The sequence below is a fragment of the Alternaria triticimaculans genome (assembly GCF_023758025.1).
Source record: "Alternaria triticimaculans strain BMP 0046 chromosome Unknown scaffold_5, whole genome shotgun sequence".
Taxonomy (NCBI): Eukaryota; Fungi; Ascomycota; class Dothideomycetes; order Pleosporales; family Pleosporaceae; genus Alternaria; species Alternaria triticimaculans.
Genome location: NW_026055962.1, coordinates 915,296 through 934,624, shown reverse-complemented (window position 1 = coordinate 934,624; position 19,329 = coordinate 915,296). Strand labels below are relative to the sequence as shown.

Genomic DNA, 19,329 nt, shown 5'->3' with positions numbered 1-19,329 from the left:
GATTGACCTTGCCACGATATTGCAACCCTGCAAATGGATCACCAGAGGTTGGACCTTACAGGAGCTTATCGCACCAAGAAACCTCGCATTCTACGATGGAATCTTCACTTGCATCGAAGCCTGGAGAATGTATAATGGGTTGGAAAGAGCTACCGGGGTCTCAGAATACGTATTGAGGACCGGGGATCTGAGCCGGTCGTCTGTCGCTCAAAAGATGTCATGGGCGGCTACTCGCAAGACGACTCGAATCGAAGACCGCGCGTATAGTTTGATGGGCTTATTCGGAGTTCAAATTCCGATGTTGTATGGCGAGGGTGAAAATGCGTTCAGTCGATTGCAAGAAGAAATCATCAGAACTACTCCTGACGACTCGATCTTTGCCTGGAGAGCGACCTGGGGGTTGACTTCTAGCTATTGCGGATTACTTGCAAAGTCGCCAGATGTGTTCGAACAATCGCAGAGCGTTGGTCGAGGCCGCAGCACGTTTGCTATGTCGAATATGGGTCTCAAGATTGATGCGCCATTATCTCTGGAAATCGTCAGTCCGGAGCAACTTCGCAACTGGCGTGTGCCAGGACATAAGGGCAGCGACCCTATTCGCTTGCTTCTACTAGATGCAGAACAATATGGGAGATCGATTGGTTTGTTTGTCCGAAGACTCGAAGCCGATTTCTACGCTAGAGTTGCACCAAACATATTCGAACATTCAAAGATGTCAAAGCTGAAGCTCGAGACACTCTATTTCGAAGATCCGCCACGAATCCCAAGGAAGCTCATGAGCTGTGCAATGTACTGCTTCCATTTTGAGTTCGATCAATCAGAATACTCGATTTCAAGCGCCCGACCTCGGGGACTATGGGATCAAGATCGCCAAGAACTCTCCATCGAGATTGCGCCTGGTGGAAACGATTCACCCCCCTACGACACCTTTTATGGCATGGTCTGGATGACTTGCCACAAACCCGGCTTCACACTTCCATTCTCGATATTTTTCGCATACCATGTTGTAACCGGACGATTGTGGACCAAGCTGTTGAGCTCCGATTATACCCTGCGCGAGATCGAATGGCACACTGCAATCTCAGATATGGAGATTTCTAGACGGTATGAAGAGTCCAATTCCCCAGATACATCGCAAGAGCTGCAACTTCCTTGTGGAGTTCTTGTCGAGATCAACATTCGTGCGGGCTTGCGTCGAGGCTTGATTTCATACATTGTCCGTATATCCTGAAATAGGGACTCTTTCCACAGCTGGTTGGCTCGCTGCGAATCTCCTCACCCTTATGGTTCTCATATGCCCGGTTATTTGGCGATCCTGGTCAGCAATATGGATGTCCAATTCAGCCAGCGTATCTGCCGTAACCGACTGCCATTGGACCGAACGCAGTACCTCAAACCTCTGGATGGCACACGTCGCGAAGACTGCTTTATATGCAATCTGGCATGTTATTTGGAGATCGTGGCCGGAGACGCGGATGGTGCCACCACCCGCTGTCAGGTACAACACGTGCCGGGCTAATGCGGTCATGACGCAACGCAGCCTGGCTTCTAGAAGACCGTCTCAATTCCGGAAGGCCTTGCAATTTCAGTGTTCTGATCCCCCATTGCCGTCGCTCAAGATACCGCTTCGATATGTCCATACTTCTGCCGCTTTACGTGTACCCAAGCGCGGGCGCCTGGGAACCGCTGTACACAGCGTAGGCACATCCATCTCGAGCGTCGTTACATACTAACAAAACCCTAGAGCAAAAGCGCACAAGAATGTGGACTTTAACGTCATCATCAACCCCTGCTCCGGCCCTTGCATGGGATCACTCCCCGATCAAGTGTACCTAGACGAAGTCCCAAAACTCCGAGCCTACCCAAACATTCGCACATTAGGATATGTTGCAACGGACTACGCAGACAAGCCTATCGAAAGCTTATTGGCAGAAATCGACACCTACGCGCGTTGGCCCAAAGTGACAAACATTTCCAAGATGCGCGTTGATGGAATCTTCTTGGACGAGACGCCAAGTACTTTCGATGAAGACGATTACGAATACTTGAAGACAGCAAATCAAGCGATCAAAAACAACACAGCATTCAGCGATCGCTTCATAGCTCACAACCCCGGTCTGATACCCACGTCCATCCTCACCTCGCCTACGGTGCTCCAAGAGTCCTACCTCAACCTCACGGATCTCACCGTCGTATTCGAAGAGACGTTCGATAAGTGGCTGGATAGAGACGTCATGGTGCCATTGCAAGCACACAAGATTCGGCGTTCGAAGCTGGCTGTCATACTGCATTCTTTGCCTAGTCTGACTGAAGAGGTGCTGGGGTTCATGGTGCAGCAAGTTGAGAACACGGCGGATTGGGTATTCTTGACGGATAGTGCGGACGACTATTATCACACCTTTAGTGCGATGTTTGGAGATCTGGTGAAGGCGGTTGATGGGAGTAGTTGAGTGGGGTAGAGTGGCTCAAATTCACGACGCCAGGGATGACGGGAATTCGTGTCGCCTTTAGACCAAGGCTCTTGTTACAATCACGGAGATGTCGCAATAATCCTTCGCTAGAGCCAAATCAGAACCTTTTCCTACAGAGGTGTCTTGACGTCAAAGGCTGGATCCTAGATACCGAATGTTCGGTCGTCGTTGTTGTTCTGTTCATGGTTACTACTTCCACAACTCGTGGCAAGATTGTTCTGCGGAGCCGCTCAGTCCTGCGCCTGCCTTCAGGGAGGAAGCGGAAGCGGAAGTCTCAGGGCATTTTGACTTCAGGTTTGAATGCAAGCTGCAGCACGGTTATCATACAAAAGTATGGCTACTCGTGAATGAAATACATAGCCAGAATATGTTCACAAGGCGTGCGCCAGGTCACACGTACTGTCGAACCCTCTCCCACCGACGCCGCAGCTTGGGCGGTGATGGTTTCCGTCGGGAATGGTTCGTAATGCAGGAGTTACTGTGGTACTCGGGTTAGTCGCCTTCCTGTTGCGATGGTTGTAGAGGTAAGGTTGGGCGAATCGGAGTGGTGGGGTTTCCGCGTTGGCAGCAGCCTCGCCCGCCGTAATCGCCTATCTTCGGCTTGCTTCACGCCTTGCGCCCTTCCTCTCAACATGCCGCCGCAATGCCGCCACCGCGTTTATATCCCCTCACTCGCCTCTGCAGTACGTGGTCCCGTCCACAGACTGTGCGATTGACCTCACCTCCAGCCAGCAAACACCCTGAAAGCGGCTGATCGAGCCTTCACCGCACCCCTCGTCCACCCCGCGTTGCACCCCCTGCGCCAGCTACACCCGTCACGGCCATACTCAGCTATGTCGGAGCTCTCCCAGTACACTGCTAAGAGCAGCAAAAGCACAACCAATGGCACAAGCCACAATGGCAATGCCTGGGGCGGCGAGCACAACCCAGCGGCCTTTGACTTCCGCTCCGATGTGCACACCACACCGACCATGTCGATGCTGAAAGCCATCCAGGAGTGCACCCTGCTCGACGACGTCACCATGGAAGACCCGACCACACTGTCGCTCGAGCGATTCGTTGCCGATCTCAGCGGGAAGGAGGAGGCACTCCTGGTGCTCTCTGGCACCATGGGCAACCAGGTCGCATTCCGAGCACACCTTACCACCCCTCCACACGCCGTCATCGTCGATCGACGTGGCCATATCATCAACTACGAGGCGGGCGGTGTAGCGACACTGAGCCAGGCCATGGTGCAACCGCTGGATGCGAAGAACGGGACTTACCTCACATTGGAGGATATCCAAAAGTACGCTGTCATCTCCGATGACGTCCATGCCTGCCCTACACGCCTCATATCGCTCGAAAACACGCTCAATGGCGCGATTATGCCTCTGTCCGAGGTCAAGCGCATATCAGCTTGGGCGCGCGAGCACGACATCATAATGCACTTGGACGGTGCGCGTCTGTGGGAAGCTGTAGCTGCAGGTGCCGGTTCTCTCAAAGACTACTGCGCCGAGTTCGATAGCATAAGCCTGTGCATAAGCAAGGGCCTCGGCGCGCCGATTGGTAGCATCCTCGTCGGTACGAAGGAGTTCATCAAGCGGAGCCGCTGGATCCGCAAGTCCATTGGTGGAGGTTTGCGACAAGCTGGTGTTGTTGCGGCTCCGATGCGCGTTGCCATTGAGGAGACCTTCCTCGGCGGCAAGCTCACTCAATCTCACGAGAACGCGAAGAAGATTGCGAGCATTTGGACAGATCTTGGAGGCAAGCTGCAATACCCCGTAGACACCAACATGGTTTGGCTAGATCTGGACGCGCATCATGTTGACATCAACAACTTTATCGAGCTAGCGGAGAAGTACGGCGTAAGGGTGCGCGGTGGTCGATTTGTTGTGCATTACCAGATTGGCGAGGAAGCGATCGAAGCGCTGCGAAAGGTATTCACCGAAGTGTTGACTGGTAAGGAATCGGCAGGGAAGAAAGCCGAAGCCCCGCATGACCCCGAAGACCTCAAGATGAAGGGAAAGGGCGTGGAGTAGATGCAGCAGCCACAGCATGAGATTAGTGGGTAAATGAATAAACCTTGGAACGAATCAAACCAGTGCACTCAGCCACGCAGCCACATGAATCTTCAGTACCTGCATGTCTAGCGTGGTAGCGTCTGTCATGTTCCGAATTCGCCGGGACATCGGAATCCACCAGAGCTTCCAAGACCTCGCTATTACGTTAAACTTTCAACTTTAGGCCAAAGACTCTGTCCACCGCTACCCGACGTCAGAGCAAAGTCGTCATCGAACCCTCAAACACGACAGCGCCAAGATGGAGGCCGAAGAATACTACATGAGACTGCTCTGGACGGCGCGGCGGCGCTGGGTATTCGCATTTGACTCCTCGGACTTGCTCTGATTATGTACAAACCTGCACGCGTCGTCACCTCTGGGCAAAACTTTCTACGACAGACGTCACTTTCGCCGAAAAGAGCTGCTGGACCCTGTGTACATAGACCTACGGCCTGCAGACCTGGCAATTCACACAACTTTCTTGTCTCCACACCACGCCAATTTCACACGACAACAGCAAAGATGGTACCACCGATTGCACAAAACCGGACACTGCTGTCCAATCATCCGGATAAAGTCCGCATGCTGGTGCTTGAGACTGATGAGACACATCCCGATACGCAAAAAGAGACAGGATCCTTTGGAGTGGTTTTGGGCCAGCTTCTCAAGAAAGCCGGAGACGCGCACAAGCCCAGTCTAGGTATCGAGACTGCCATGCAATATGTGGTCGAACCGGAAGGTGGCGCCATACCAAAGTTGGAGGAGATTGGCGACGATGTCCATGCCATTCTTATCACGGGTAGCTGCTGGGACGCGCACGGTAACGACCCTTGGATCCTCAAGCTCATGCAGTTCATCAAAGGTATGTGTCCCAGATTAGTCTTGAGTTGAGGGAAAACGCAGTAGCTAAACACAGAACAGACGTGTGGCAACATCGCCCCGATATCCGCTTCACAGGAATTTGTTTCGGACATCAAATCCTTTGCAGGACTCTCGGCGCAACCGTCAAACCCCAGAAGGACGGTGAATGGGAACTTTCCCATCAACCCATCCAATTGTCTGAACTTGGCCGCAACCTCTTCAATCTGCCCGAGACGGAGTCCAAGATCCATCTTCACCAAATGCATCTCGACCACGTCGTCAACCCTCCGTCTACTGAGACAACTGATTTGATACCTAAGGACACCACGGTACATGTCTGGGGTACCAGCGAGCATACAGGTGTGCAGGGCGTGTATATCCACAAGAGGCTGTTCACTACACAGGGCCATATGGAGTTTGATGAAGCCCTTGTTAAGAGACAGCTGGAGATGAGGGTCGAGAGTGGAAGTGTCAGCAAAGAGAATGCGAACGAAGCCGCTGAGAGAGCAGATTGGACGCATGATGGCCTTCTCGTTGCCCAGGCAGTTTTGAGATTCTTCCACGGTGACGACGACATATACACGTAGGAACCATCATCGGGCTAGGTTCCAAGCGAGTCCCCCACGACCTTACGAGAAAGAGCATGTTATCGGCGTTAGTTGAACTGGAAACTTTATGAAGCATGGGACTAGGAGCACGTGGTATTCACTGAATGCCGTTATAGATGTTTATTTATTGTTGGGAGCGTTCTTTGCGTCGTTGTAGTGACGTACGCCGCTTCGGCTTTGAAGCGCTGAGTAGGACCGTTTGCAACGTCTCAGAGGGCAAAACGCACCAGTCGAATGAAGTAATTTACGACCACACAGGGCCTCGTTGCAAAAGCTTGTCTCAACCTCGATCGAAGTCGATCCTGCTAGAGCAGGCTAAACATCGGGTGGGTGATGGCCTTCGGCATTAAAACGCCCGATGGCGCGCGGATAAGAGGTTCCGATATCTTATACCCGGATGCGACCCGGCCACCAATCCACCTGCCTCTTTGAAGGCGTCTGCAAGTGCGTCATCGCTCCACAGAGGCGTACCGTAGGGACAGAGATACAGCAGCAACGCCTTCATACCCCAGCTGTCTACATCGGGTGCCATTCGATACTCACACCCTGCATGCACAATGGTCGGTCAACATCGGCCGGCTGCTCCCCGGCGTGCATACAGCACTTCGTTCACACGCATCCAAACCCTGGAATTAAGAATGTTGCGGAGCGAGATTCAACGGGGCACGGCATGCTCTCCACGTCCCGGCGCTAGCGTCATGTTCGACAGGCGACCAGACGGATTAAGGGTGGGCACATCCCCATGACCTGGGTCGATAACTCTTCCAGCCTCGCCTTCCCTAGACCTCGAAACAATTCCCACGCCACTCTGCACTGGCAGCTTGTTGAGGCATCTGCTAGCGTTAACATACTACTCAAACTCACACCGCCCCTCATGCTAAGGTCATAACAGCATCGCCATGGCCACCCCCAGAGATACAGCAAGCGACGATAACCTCGATGTTGCTAGTGACAAAGAGAGAAGGAGCCAAGAGGTGGATATCGAGAAAGATGGACTGCAAGACGACCTGGAACGACAGGCCTCTGAGCCTCCCTACTCTGTCTTCAGTAAAGGCACGAAGACATGGATTATCTTCTTGGTGTCTATCTCAGCTCTGATATCCCCGTTTGGCGCGTCCATGTTCCTTCCGGCGCTTAATGTGCTCTCCGACGTCCTGGATATTACACCTACGCAGGTCAATATCTCAATTACAACGTACATGGTATGTCTAAGAATTTCTTCTTCATATTCAACGAGACAGGGAACGCTTTTGTTACCCCGAAGGCCTCCCACAACCCAGCTACCGCTGACGCTGTATACTCAGTCGATGATCTTGACCACAACTGACTATTATAGATCGCACAAGCTATTGCTCCCGCTTTCCTTGGGACTCTATCGGACAACAGCGGGCGAAGGTTGACCTTCATCATATGCTTCATCATCTATAGCATCGGCAACATCGGCCTCGCACTCCAAACAAACTACATCGCCCTTCTCATCCTGCGCATGGTACAAGCCGTTGGTGGCACGGCTGCTATTGCGTTGACAATGGCGGTTGTCGCGGATATCTCCACGTCGGCTGAGCGAGGCACCTACATGGGTTACGCACAAGCCGGTGTATTGATGGGTCCTGCTTTCGGTCCGACGATAGGCGGTCTGCTGGCGCAGTACCTGGGCTGGCGATCCATATTCTGGTTCCTCGCCATCTTTTCCGGCGTGCTGCTTGTGTTGTTCGTGTTCTTGTTCCCTGAGACCTGCCGGAAAGTCGTTGGCAATGGCTCTATATCTCCTCAGGGTGTCAATCGCTCAGTCATCAGTTGCATACAAGCTCGCAAGCTTGCAAAGCTGTCACCTGACGAGGTCACCCCTAAGCCCGAGAAGAAAAAGGTCGCCTGGCCGAACCCGCTTGCGACGTTCCGAATTTTAGCCGAGAAGGAGTCTGGGATTCTTTTGCTCTACAATGGCCTTTTCTTCACCGGTATGATGGTCACTGTCTCCGCCATCCCAGAACTATTCTATGCCGCATATGGCCTCAACGAATTGCATGTCGGCCTTTGCTACATCTCCAACGGTGTAGCTTCCCTTATCGCCTCGCTCACCATGGGTCGAGTTGTCGACTGGAACTTCCGCCGCTATGCCAAAGCTGTTGGTATGACCATCTCCAAGGGCAAACAACAAGATCTCAGCAACTTCCCCATCGAGCGTGTTCGCCTGCAGATCTTAATTCCGTGCCACATCATTGGCATGTTTGGACTCATCATCTTCGGATGGACTCTCAAATTCAGAACACACATTGCGGGTCCTGAAGTCGCTCTGTTCATCATGGGCTTTGGTGTCACTGGTGCTTTCAACATCACCAACGGCTTGCTCATTGATTTGCACCGCGATAAGCCTGCAGCTGCGACTGCTGCCGTCAACTTTGCCAGGTGTCTCATGAGTGCTGGCGGTACTGCGGCGATTATTCCCATGTGTCATGCTATGAACCCGGGGTGGGCATTTACATTCATAGCGCTGATCATGGCGGTATTATTAATTGTTGTGTTCTGGGTCATGAAGAACGGAATGAAATGGAGACAAGAGCTGGCGGAGAAGAGGAGGCTCAAGAGCGAGGAACAAGAGAAAAGGGCAAAACAGGAGAAGAATACGGCGTGACGTGACTATAATTGTTTATCAATTTTCTTCTTGATACTTTTCTTGAAATGCTATACGTTGAATACATTACACGAGTAGTCAATGAATGACCAGACAGAGGCTCAAACATCGCACGGCGAAGCTACATCGCCGTACTTCTCCCTTCCAAAATCTCGCATGTATTCGTCCTCCGCTACCAGAAAGTCTTGCTTGTTCGCCTTCTCCAACATATAGTCTGCTTTTGCTTGCATCAGTAGATCTACCTCAGATACTATATTACGCAGTGGATTTATGTCGTTACAGTTTGGAAGCATACCACCCCAGCGATGGCCTAGTTCCAGTTCCACGCAGTATGGTTTCAACGCATGCACGTGCGCAACGTGTAGCGGTCCGCAGAGGCTCTTGTTATGCTTGCCAACGTGTACGAGAATACCGTTCTTGGGTCCGAGGCCACCCAGATGGTAAATGCGCTTGTGTAATCGCTTTAGTACAGCGTTTCGCTCTCGACATTGTATGAACTCCAAAGGCCGAGCATCCTGCAAGCTAGCAAGATCCGACTGACTTGTACTCAGGGCACAGTAGTGTTTCCCGTCTACTAGGACATCCGCAAGCTTCATATTAAGCTAGACTAACCGAGGTTTGCTTTCGTCGACAGGAAAATAGATCGCTCGATAGTAGTTGGGTCCTGGCCTATTCTCGTTCTTGAACTCAGTGGAAGGTCCCATACAGTAGCTCATGAACGGGCCAGTCATGTTCCTGACAGAACTTGGAACAGTACCGAATGCACTGACGGGCTTCGCAAAAGATGGTAGTGGCACAGCTGCACATCGCGCATAAAGGCTGTGATTGTGTCGGCGCAGTGTTGGACGAGTCCGCCATGACAGTAGCCGCCTCAGTTGTGTTGTTATCCATGATTAAGGAGTTGGACTGAACCGTTATTGATGAAAATGCAAAACCTGTATACCTGCAAGTATCAGAGTGTTTCATTGAACAGTTGGAAATCTCCGGTTCGTGATGGAACAGCGTGAAGCCAAGACGGCGTTTTCCTCACACGCACATAATTCTAACAGTCTCATCGAACGGCGTGAAGAGAACCATCACTTGAAGGTCTCTTTGACCGGAACGTTGCTGGCAGCGTGACTCATCCTCATCAAAATCATTCATTTCAGCTGCCATCTCATCATCTCAAACAGTTCTCAAGACTTTCACCCCCGTCATCTCAGCAATATCATATATCGCGTCAACTACGCGATCAACGTCCATGCTCTTGAGCGGTATCCGATGTGCACCTTCCCATTCCACCAACGTCACCGTACAGTCTTCACAATACTCGTGTAGTAATTTCCGATGAAGGTGTAGTCCTGGATCCGCCATGCCGTGGACGTGCAGTGTGGGTTTATGCAGTGTAGCCTCCTCGTCCACCTCTCTGCAGAATTGAAACCCTTCCGATATGTCACCCGCACTCACAAGAGCCTCGCTCTTCATAAGCTCAGGGTTCAGATTGCTCAGAGGCGCCCGGCCAGCCAGTAGTATTCCGAACCTCCACCTTATGCCTGAGATCCCCGTGATACCAGTAGCGATCTTCGTGCCTTCTTTGCGCGCCTGCGTTTCCCTCGCTTGTTGTTCGAGAAGTAGGCTTGCGGATAGCTTCGCCCCTTGGCTGAAGCCCATTAAGCCTACCCACTCGCCTGTGCCGCCTTCCCGATCGTCATCTTCCATTGCTGTGCGCATCGCGTATCCGATCTCTTCAATACATGTGTCCGCATCGATCTCAGGGTGTTCGGGAAGCCATCGCAGCCAGCGTCGGAAAGGCGCGTAGTCGCTGTACACGCCGATGATGTCTGAGTGCGGATCGCAGAAAAAAGGGCCGTCGGCCCATACGAGGCGGAAGGAGTGTTGAAGGTGGCGGATGAGAGATCGCGACTGCGCTTTGAATATGGCGGCGTTGACACCGCCGCCGTGCAGGCAGAGGATTCGAGGGAGAGATCTCGTGTCGGGCTTCGTTGGCGGTATTTTGGAAACTGGCTGTGAGTATGTTGAGGGCATGTTTGCTGTTATCTGTTCTTTTTACTTGACGTGTTCGCGATCAATCGATAAACGGCCGAGCCGGAGCCTTGGAGGGTAATGGTTAGAGATTAGTACCGTGAACTGATCAGAATCTAACGTGGGGGCGAGCAGGTCATGCTCCAACAAGGCTGACACCCAGATAAAGCAGTTTTGGCGGCATGCGACTGACTTGCCGTGCTTAGGGGTCGGAGTCCGAAGCGTGGTTGAAGACGTCCTACCGCTGCCCCTGCATACAGCCATGCTACTATGTGAGACACATATGGTGTGCAGTGCTCTCCAGAGCCTGTGGATGTCCAGACTAGAGTTTCTTCCCAAGAATTCATGATCTATGATGAAAAAAGAGTGTTGCGGTGAGGTGGAATGGGCAGCGACGGGCGGGGAACCGTATCGGAACAACAACGCGCTAAACGCTCATCATACAATTCGCGATCGATCTTGCTCCATGTCAACACATCGATTACACATTTCTGGCACCAACGCTCACCTATCAGACTTATCGCTTTTCTCGTGCAGAGTATACTTCGAATGAGCGCTGCCGAAGGCATAATGGTAACGTTCTCCATCTGACTTGGCCAGCAGAGTGTGACTGCAGTGAGGCACCAAAACGCACTACCAGTGTTTCGAGAATGTCTTGAAACATCGTTTTACTTTTTCGGACAGAATAGAACCCAACCATAAGAGTACTAAGATGATGTTAGGCCTATCAACGACACAAGGTAAGGTCAAACAAGCCAAGAGTTGCCTAGAGTTGTGGGCAGAATGAAAGAAGTTTAAGATTCGAGAAGACTACCGAACAGTCCCCTTTTCAATCCAACGCTCTACTTGCGCCAACGAGAACAACCACGGTATCGGTCCAGGTGTGTACAGAATCAGTACCCCCTTGGCATATCTGCTTGCATGATTGCCATCATCATTATTGCCTCCAAGATCCGCCTTTCGCGTGTCTGGCTGCAAGATTCCTAGTATTCCGTAGGTTTGATCCCCTGTTCAGATTCACCTGGTGCTCCTAATATTTACATTCCCCTCGTTCCGTCGAGTTCGCGTGTTCAAATCCTTACTTAGATGAGGTAGATGCATCTCTCTAAGCTGCCGTCTTGGGGGCACCTGCGGCGTGCTGGGAGAGGAAATCGGGATCGTTCTCGAACTCTTCCTTGACCTGCGAGTTGTTAGCGTCTGTACACACGCGAAGTTATTCACGATGATCGACTTACGATATCAAGACCGCCTACTAGCTCACCATCCGCCCACAGTTGTGGGAAAGTTGGCCAGTCGGCAAACTCCTTCAGTCCTTGGCGAACCTCGTCGTCGGCCAAGATGTTGAAGAAGCCGTACCGTATGCCCTTCTCACGCAGGATTGCCACTGTCTGCCGACTGAAGCCACACTGCGGCGAGCTTGGTGTGCCCTTCATAAACAGCATAACTGGCGCTGCCTTGACCAATTCGCCTAGCCTCCTGTGTAGTTCATCCTTGTTTGTCTGTTGTTCGCCTTCTCGGTGCTCGCCTGCGCTGTAGTCGGGTGCCGTCTTGGGGTCCTGGGAGCCAGGCGCGTACCCAGCGAGGTTCTTGCCTGTGCTATCCCCGTTCTCCTGTGGTCGTGTGACGGTTTGCGCGGGCGGTAGACTGGAGGATTGACCGCTGCCTGCGCCGGCGTATTTCTCGACTGCGGCTCGTACTTTGGATGCATCTGAGCCCGACACTGTCTCCAGGGTCTTGCCGTCTTTCTGTAGGACGATGTATGGGACCGCTGTGACGTCGTATTGTTCAGAAACCTCGGGCAGCTCTTCGGCGTTGAGGGAGAGGAACTTTATCGGCGCATCGGCGGGGTATGTGCTGGCCAGCGTCTTCAGGATGACGCCCATCTGCTCGCATGGCTTGGCCCATGGCGCATGGAAGTAGATGATGGCGAGGGTGGAAGGTGGTAGCGCGGATACGGTCGACTGGAAAGCCGACTCATCGGGCATCTCCTGCATGGTAGCCATGATACTAATCGTATGTCGAGGGAGGGGCGGTCGATCGGTTGTAGCGGACGTTTAGTTGCCTGGCTGGTCTATGGGCGTGGTGTCGTCGTCGTGATTGTGGGGGTTGTATGCGGCAAGAGTGCTGGCAAGAAGTCTGGAATGATGGTATGATCTGATTAATATTTAGTTGCCGCCCGAAGCAAAGCGCCTATGAAATCACGTCAGAGGCCGAATTGCGGAATCACCCCGCCATGGCCTGCTTCTCCGTTATCAGATCGGCGAAACGTGTCTCCGGCGCCGTTGATCCCGGGAACTTTTTTGTTAGCCAAGATTTCGGCACCCGCAACCAACCCAGATAACAACGACAAGATGTTGAAGACGGTGTACGTAAAGGCGACTATCGCTTCTGCACGTATGAGCGACTCTAACATGACACTCCAGCAAACCCAAGAATGCCCGCGCCAAGCGCGCAATGGCAAAGCGCGAGCCGCAACAGAACGAGAACCCCAAGACGACGCTCTTCGTCTCTGGCCAGAAGACGTCTCAGATCCTCAAGCTCGCCGTCGCCGACCTCTGCACAATCAAGCGACCCTTCATCGAGCGCTTCACCAAGAAGAACGACATCCACCCCTTCGACGATGCAACTTCGCTCGAGTTCTTCTCCCAGAAGAACGACACCTCGCTCCTCGTCCTCTCTCTCCACTCAAAGAAGCGGCCACACTGCCTGACACTGGCAAGAACATTCTCATACAAGATGCTGGACATGCTGGAGCTGTACATCAACGCAGAGACTTTCCGGACGCTGCAGCAATTCAAGAACAAGAAGCCTTCCATCGGCCTCAAGCCACTAATCAGCTTCCACGGCACCGTCTTCGAGGACCCCAACCAAACCAAATACACACTAGCCAAGAGCCTGTTCATTGACCTGTTCAAGGGCCAAGACGCAACCGAAGTCGACGTCGAAGGCCTCCAATACCTCATCTCCGTCTCCGCCGAAGAACCCACCGACGCACTCCCCAACCCGCAAATAAAACTCCGCTTCTACCTCCTCCGCACCAAGCGCTCGGGCCAAAAGCTACCGCGCATCGAAGTCGAGGAGATGGGCCCGCGCATGGACTTTACCCTCGGCCGCGAAATGTTCCCTGACCCGGACATGATGAAGCAGGCGCTGAAGAAGCCCAAGGGTGCTGAGCCGCGCACCAAGAAGAACTTTGACACTGATATGATGGGTGACAAGGTGGCCAAGGTGCATCTTGGCAAGCAGGACTTTGGCAACCTGCAGACGAGGAAGATGAAGGGTCTCAAGCGAGGAAGGAACGAGGATGACGAAGAGGTCGGTGTCGAGGACACGGCGAGTGAAGCCGAGGAGGAGGAGAAGACGCCCAAGAAGGCCAGAGTATGAAATGGATCAAGACATGAGATGTAACTGCATGGGCGGCGTTAAGGGTGCCTCTGGCGTTCAACTGTTGGGCGAGACTATACCAATCTGCACGTTTGTAGCAAGTCATAGGCGTCTCAAAAGTCAAATCGATTCGAGTGATGTTCAGACTTTATAATCTAATAATGCCCTGTCTACTGTCTAATCATCGTCCGGTTCATCAGCCAGTAACCACTTGGCCCGGCATTTCACAGCCGCACTTCTGACATCTCTCTTCCCATCATCCAGAGCAGCAATGAGTCTCCGAACGACCTCTCTCCGGTAGCCTAGTATTCTCTCTTCCTTGAACTTCTCTGCAACCAGGTGCAGACATTTCAAAGCTGCTACCCTCACTGCTGGCGGTGGTGGCGTAGCCTTGTTTTCCTTCGTAACGGTAGCGTTGTTCAGGAGACGAGAGATGAGTGCACCAGCATGCTCCTCGAGCACTTCCGGCTTCTCCGTGAGAGTTGAAGTGAGAGTGCCGATGGCAGCCTCCTTGACAACGTCCACGCCCTTGAGGTCCAAAGATTGGAGCAGCAGGGTAACGAGCTGTCCAACTTCCTCGACTACTATCTCAAATGGCATCCATCGCAGTGCTCCGCTCAGTGCGATGAGATAATTGGGCTTCGTCTGGGCATCCGCTTCTCGGAATGATTTTGTGATGTTCGGCACCAGTAACGCAAAGCTCTTATGCTTATGTAGACCAAGGATCTGGCAGTGGTTTTCCTTGGTGAGAAGGTCGTCGGGTTGCAGAAGTGTTGTGAAACCTTGCGCGACGGTACTGCCATACTTCGGATGTGATAGCAATGACAAGAGCGTAGGATACAACGTGTTCAGCGCAGGGCTGCTCCGCAATACAATGCCCTTGAGACACGCGAAGATAATGCGTATTCGTGGCGGATCAAGCTTCTCCGGGTTGAGCAGATCAAAGTCCGCGACGAGAGGGTCCATGCATGTCTTAAGTGCAGCGCTGGTATAGTACTTGTTGATGATGAGAGACATCTGCCGAAGGGATGCTGATCGGACTGGTAGGGATAATGAGGGCTGCTGAGCGTAGTTTGCTAGAGAAGAAATCAAAAGTTGTAATTCGCAAGGCAGCGTCGCGTCCCTGCGAAGGGAAGCGAGGAGATGTGTAGAGACGATCATCGTCTTGTTCGCTTCCACACTGGCATCCAGACTAAAGGGTGGAAGTTCAGTCTGTGGCTTGCCGCGGAATAAGGTGTACAGCTCCGCAGCAACATTATTCTGCTGTTCGGTAGGAAGGTACCTGATGATCAGGTTGCATATGCGGCCGACAAGATCAAGTGTGGTCTCATCGTCAAAAGCCGCTGGATGTGTTTCATCAGAACTTGATGCGCGTTCGATGAGTGGCAACGCGATGTCCTTGTAGTAAGTGGAGCTGTCTGAACCCTGCGACAGTTTGTTCTCGCCCTTCTTGAGGGCATACAACATTGCGGAAAGTAGCGCGACAATGTATGTTGAAGAGGCACCCTGTTGGACTGCGGCGCTGAACTTGTTCTTGAGTCGCAGTATGACCGTGTCAAACACCTGCTCCTCGCTGGCCAGCTTGGCGAAAGCTTCGAGAACAGTCGAGTAGCTTTTCGACCCGTCCGCGTCGGTGTCTGGTAGTTGCGCAAGGAAAGCCGGGAATGCTTTCTCGACTACGACCTGTGGTTTCTGGTGTGCAATCTCAACGATACCGTTGATGGCTGCTTCCTTGACCTCGTCCTTTCCATGTGATTCTTCGTGGATGACGATGGAATGCAGAAGCTGAATGATTCTGCCGATATCGTCATCGCTGAGTAGTCCTCGCGCTTTCGATAGCTGGATAAGTCCATCAAGACAGACTAGTCTGAACGACACTTCTTTGGCCGGGGCTGTCTCGAGACCATTCAACATGACTTCTAGCGCTTGGTCTCGGAATTGAGCGAGCGCGTTGTTGCTGATTTCTTCTCCACCAGGGCCCATCTTTCTCCAGTCCCCATACACGTCGATGTTGGCTTTTATTAGTTGGACGAGAACTTCCAGTAAACCTCGGCGCTTTGCCATGGTGTCAGCTGTCTGGAATAGTAAGAATAGGTTCGGTAGCACACCGGCCAGTACGAGGCTAGTGACTTCAGGAGACACATTGGCGATGCTTTCGAGGAACCTTGCGGAAGCTTGAGATTGCTTCGTGGGTGCATCTTCGAGGTGTTCGTTGCACTCCTTGATAACAGGTTTGAGATACGCATTGAGTGATCCTGGGGTACCCTTCGATAGTGTCCTTGCAATTGCGGCTAGGCCTGCAAGCGCTTCCTTCGCGAGGTCTTCCTCTTGTACATTCAAGACTTCAAACTTCAGTGCGTCCCATAGCGTAACCGCGTATAAAGATACTGTCCTTGGTCCGTACTCGGTCACTGAGGCTGTAATCGTTGATAGAACGTCTCGCTTGGTGTTCATCGATGTGGAATCGAGCTTGTCCAGAAGCGCAGGGAACGCATATGGCGCAAAGTCGGCCGTGGATGAAATGCAATCTCGCAAGCGATCCTTCAGGTCTTGCGCCGTGATGCCATACGGATCATCAGGTGGCGGCCTGAAGGTAATTGGGAAGTAGTTGAAGACTGCGTCAAACAGGTCCTGTGCATCTCCGCCGATGTTCCATTCCGTCATCGGAACCCTGAGTATCGAGAAGACGACCATCAAGTTCCGAGGATCTTTCTCTCCGTCAAAGTATGATATGAAGCGTCCCAAGAAGTCTGGTGTCGCAGCGTGGTGGGCTCGGAGGGCGTCGCGGTATTTCGCCATGAGCGTATCGATCAGACGCAGCACGGGGTAACGTTCGCTCTGCTGCTTGTATTGCCGTAGCGGATGTGTGTTATTGAGAAGTGCCTCAACGATGCTGACTACCCGCTGGTCGTCCCACTTCCCCAGCTCTTCCAGCGCCAGGAGTGCCTTTGCGCATGACCCGAGGCCTTCGTTGTCTTCGGTTCGGGAAAGGGTGAAATCGCAGAGCAGGTTCCCTAAGCTTCCCGTTAGCCCGATTGTATCTCATGACACGATGCTCTCGCCATGGAAATGTAATCCATAGCTAATGCTCCGCCCCAGTACCAAGGATCGTTTTGGTCTGCGATATGCGATGGATGTGTACGGGGAACAATGTAGTATGGGCTGAGCGGTCGCGGGTTCACGTACGTTGTTGGAGGGAAAGAACCTTCTGTGGGACGGCTGCGAGTACCTCCGCGAGGTACGACATCGCTACGATGAATTAGCCCAGCTCCTCCTAGATTCCAGAGCGATACGTACTCTTCGACCGTGTGGCTCCATCTTCACTGTTCAAGTATTCCCCAAGGTCAGTGACCAGGCTGATAAGCTTCAATTCGCCATTCTTCAGTCCTGTCCACAATCAGCCCTCGTCCCGCCAGATGCCCCGCCGGAACCTCGTACATACGCGTCGCGCTCCGCTGAGCAGTCGCCGTGGCTTCTTTCTTGTTCCTATCAAAGTCCAGCAGATACTGCTGAGCATCTGACATGTTGATCGTCGCGGGTGCGGTATGCTGCAATGTGTTGCCGTATTCCTCGAAGCACGCGATTCAGAAAGTTGCACAGTCGCGGCAATGACGTTACGGAGTTGCGGTGCTGCTGATTGGCCGGTATCGGAAGGGTGGGGCGGGTCGCGCAAAAAAAGTTAATGGGAAGTGTCGGCAGTGAGGAAAGTGTGGTTAATTGACCCGATGGGAGAGGCTTGACTGGTCCCTGTGGCCCCGTGCTGTGAAATAAATCGTCTTCTCTGGACCGACTCATATCTTGGATCTACTATTCCAATCGTCGACTATTCCGCTGCCCATCATCCCCAGAACAGCAAAGTTACCCCGCCATGGCCGACGATAAACCTAACTGCAAAGTCATCCTTGCGAACAACATCGCCAAGGGTCTTTTGGACGAAGTGCGCGATGGTCTAAGTAAGATTCCGCGCAAGCCGCTACTCGTTGGCTTCCTCTCCAGCGCAGATCCTGCCGCCAGGGTATACGCAGAATGGACAGGCAAAACTTGTGTTGAAAAGTGAGCGCGTCCACTAGTCAATACTCACTTCTTCCATGGCTGAGGCTTTGGCTGGAAGTTGGGTGAAAGCCGCCTACTAACCTCATTGTAGTGGCTTCGCATTTGACCTGCGCGAAGTCGACCGCGAGCTCCTTGAGGACCGCCTCATCGAAGCGAACAACGACGCTGCCGTGGACGGCATCATTGTCTACTACCCCATCTTCGGTAACCGCCAGGACCAATATCTCCAGCAGATTGTCTCCATCGACAAGGACGTGGAAGGACTGTCGCATCGTTACATTTTCAACATGTACCAAAACATTCGCTTCCTTGACCCTGCCAACACCAAGAAGAGCATCTTGCCTTGCACACCCCTGGCCGTGATCAAGATCCTGGAGTACCTGAGAATCTACAACACCATCCTGCCATACGGTAACAGACTGCACGGACGCACCATTACCGTCATCAACAGAAGCGAAGTGGTAGGCAGACCGCTTGCAGCACTACTTGCCAACGACGGTGCCCATGTCTACAGCGTGGATATCGGCGATGTGCAGGAATTCACACGAGGCGTTGGTCTACGAAAGCGAAGACACGAGGTAGTGGAGAAACCTGGCTGGACCCTCAACGACTGCCTCCCACTTAGCGATGTAGTCATCAGCGGTGTCCCTGGAGACAAGTACAAGGTGCCACTCGAGTTGATGAGGGACGGAGCCGCATGCATCAACTTTTCCAGTGAGAGGAACTTCACACCCGAGGTCAAGGAGAAAGCCTCCATCTACGTTCCTGCCATCGGCAAAGTCACTATTGCGGTGCTCTTGAGGAATCTGTTGGTACGTAATCATGCGTCTACCTACGGGACTACACTGACAGTGTTGCAGCGCCTCGCTCAAAACAAGATTGATGCTGCTGCTCAGGGCGTGGATGAGAAGTCCTCGGTTGAGCCAGTGATTCAGTCGACCGCATAGACCTGTTTATCATTCTGCATCGTGTCCTCATTTTGATACCCTATAGAAGGCACGCGTGCCATAACAAAACTCGCTCGTCATCCAGCTTTTCGCAATCTGAGCCTGTGTCTGATCGACGTCACGCATCATGAAATTGACTTGACTGTCACCCAGAGCACACAGTCTCGTAGAAGTAAAACCATCATATTAAAGTCGAGCAAGAGATTGCACAAGAATTTGTGACTGAATAGTACCAACCATTTGATCGTGATAGATAGAATTAACCCATTAAGTCCACATGACCCGGCCAGGAGAAAACCACATGTAGAA

At 52.5% G+C, this 19,329-nt stretch overlaps 9 protein-coding genes across 9 annotated transcripts; 6 read left to right on the top strand and 3 right to left on the bottom strand.

The window, feature by feature from the left end:
- Positions 1-499: 499 nt before the first annotated feature.
- Positions 500-2,450, top strand: J4E78_004630 (uncharacterized protein; the record flags this gene model as incomplete). The annotated part of the gene is made up of 3 exons (XM_049365258.1): positions 500-1,104; positions 1,620-1,697; positions 1,745-2,450. The coding sequence occupies 3 exons, from the start codon at positions 500-502 to the stop codon at positions 2,448-2,450; spliced, it is 1,389 nt and encodes a 462-aa protein (XP_049223059.1).
- A 664-nt stretch (positions 2,451-3,114) lies between these two features.
- J4E78_004629 (uncharacterized protein) lies at positions 3,115-4,492 on the top strand (the record flags this gene model as incomplete). Its single annotated transcript, XM_049365257.1, has 2 exons — positions 3,115-3,154; positions 3,204-4,492. The coding sequence occupies 2 exons, from the start codon at positions 3,115-3,117 to the stop codon at positions 4,490-4,492; spliced, it is 1,329 nt and encodes a 442-aa protein (XP_049223058.1).
- A 543-nt stretch (positions 4,493-5,035) lies between these two features.
- J4E78_004628 (uncharacterized protein) lies at positions 5,036-5,961 on the top strand (the record flags this gene model as incomplete). The annotated part of the gene is made up of 2 exons (XM_049365256.1): positions 5,036-5,375; positions 5,435-5,961. 2 exons carry the CDS (start codon positions 5,036-5,038, stop codon positions 5,959-5,961), a joined length of 867 nt encoding a protein of 288 aa, XP_049223057.1.
- A 920-nt stretch (positions 5,962-6,881) lies between these two features.
- J4E78_004627 (uncharacterized protein) lies at positions 6,882-8,614 on the top strand (the record flags this gene model as incomplete). Its single annotated transcript, XM_049365255.1, has 2 exons — positions 6,882-7,184; positions 7,319-8,614. 2 exons carry the CDS (start codon positions 6,882-6,884, stop codon positions 8,612-8,614), a joined length of 1,599 nt encoding a protein of 532 aa, XP_049223056.1.
- A 1,164-nt stretch (positions 8,615-9,778) lies between these two features.
- J4E78_004626 (uncharacterized protein) lies at positions 9,779-10,639 on the bottom strand (the record flags this gene model as incomplete). The annotated part of the gene is made up of 1 exon (XM_049365254.1): positions 9,779-10,639. The coding sequence occupies one exon, from the start codon at positions 10,637-10,639 to the stop codon at positions 9,779-9,781; it is 861 nt and encodes a 286-aa protein (XP_049223055.1).
- A 1,102-nt stretch (positions 10,640-11,741) lies between these two features.
- J4E78_004625 (uncharacterized protein) lies at positions 11,742-12,639 on the bottom strand (the record flags this gene model as incomplete). The annotated part of the gene is made up of 2 exons (XM_049365253.1): positions 11,742-11,816; positions 11,872-12,639. The coding sequence occupies 2 exons, from the start codon at positions 12,637-12,639 to the stop codon at positions 11,742-11,744; spliced, it is 843 nt and encodes a 280-aa protein (XP_049223054.1).
- Positions 12,640-12,987: 348 nt separating this feature from the next.
- Positions 12,988-14,020, top strand: J4E78_004624 (uncharacterized protein; the record flags this gene model as incomplete). The annotated part of the gene is made up of 2 exons (XM_049365252.1): positions 12,988-13,001; positions 13,060-14,020. The coding sequence occupies 2 exons, from the start codon at positions 12,988-12,990 to the stop codon at positions 14,018-14,020; spliced, it is 975 nt and encodes a 324-aa protein (XP_049223053.1).
- A 177-nt stretch (positions 14,021-14,197) lies between these two features.
- On the bottom strand, positions 14,198-17,544 carry J4E78_004623 (uncharacterized protein; the record flags this gene model as incomplete). Its single annotated transcript, XM_049365251.1, has 4 exons — positions 14,198-17,034; positions 17,207-17,269; positions 17,318-17,407; positions 17,463-17,544. 4 exons carry the CDS (start codon positions 17,542-17,544, stop codon positions 14,198-14,200), a joined length of 3,072 nt encoding a protein of 1,023 aa, XP_049223052.1.
- A 344-nt stretch (positions 17,545-17,888) lies between these two features.
- Positions 17,889-19,020, top strand: J4E78_004622 (uncharacterized protein; the record flags this gene model as incomplete). The annotated part of the gene is made up of 3 exons (XM_049365250.1): positions 17,889-18,073; positions 18,165-18,885; positions 18,934-19,020. The coding sequence occupies 3 exons, from the start codon at positions 17,889-17,891 to the stop codon at positions 19,018-19,020; spliced, it is 993 nt and encodes a 330-aa protein (XP_049223051.1).
- Positions 19,021-19,329: the final 309 nt, after the last annotated feature.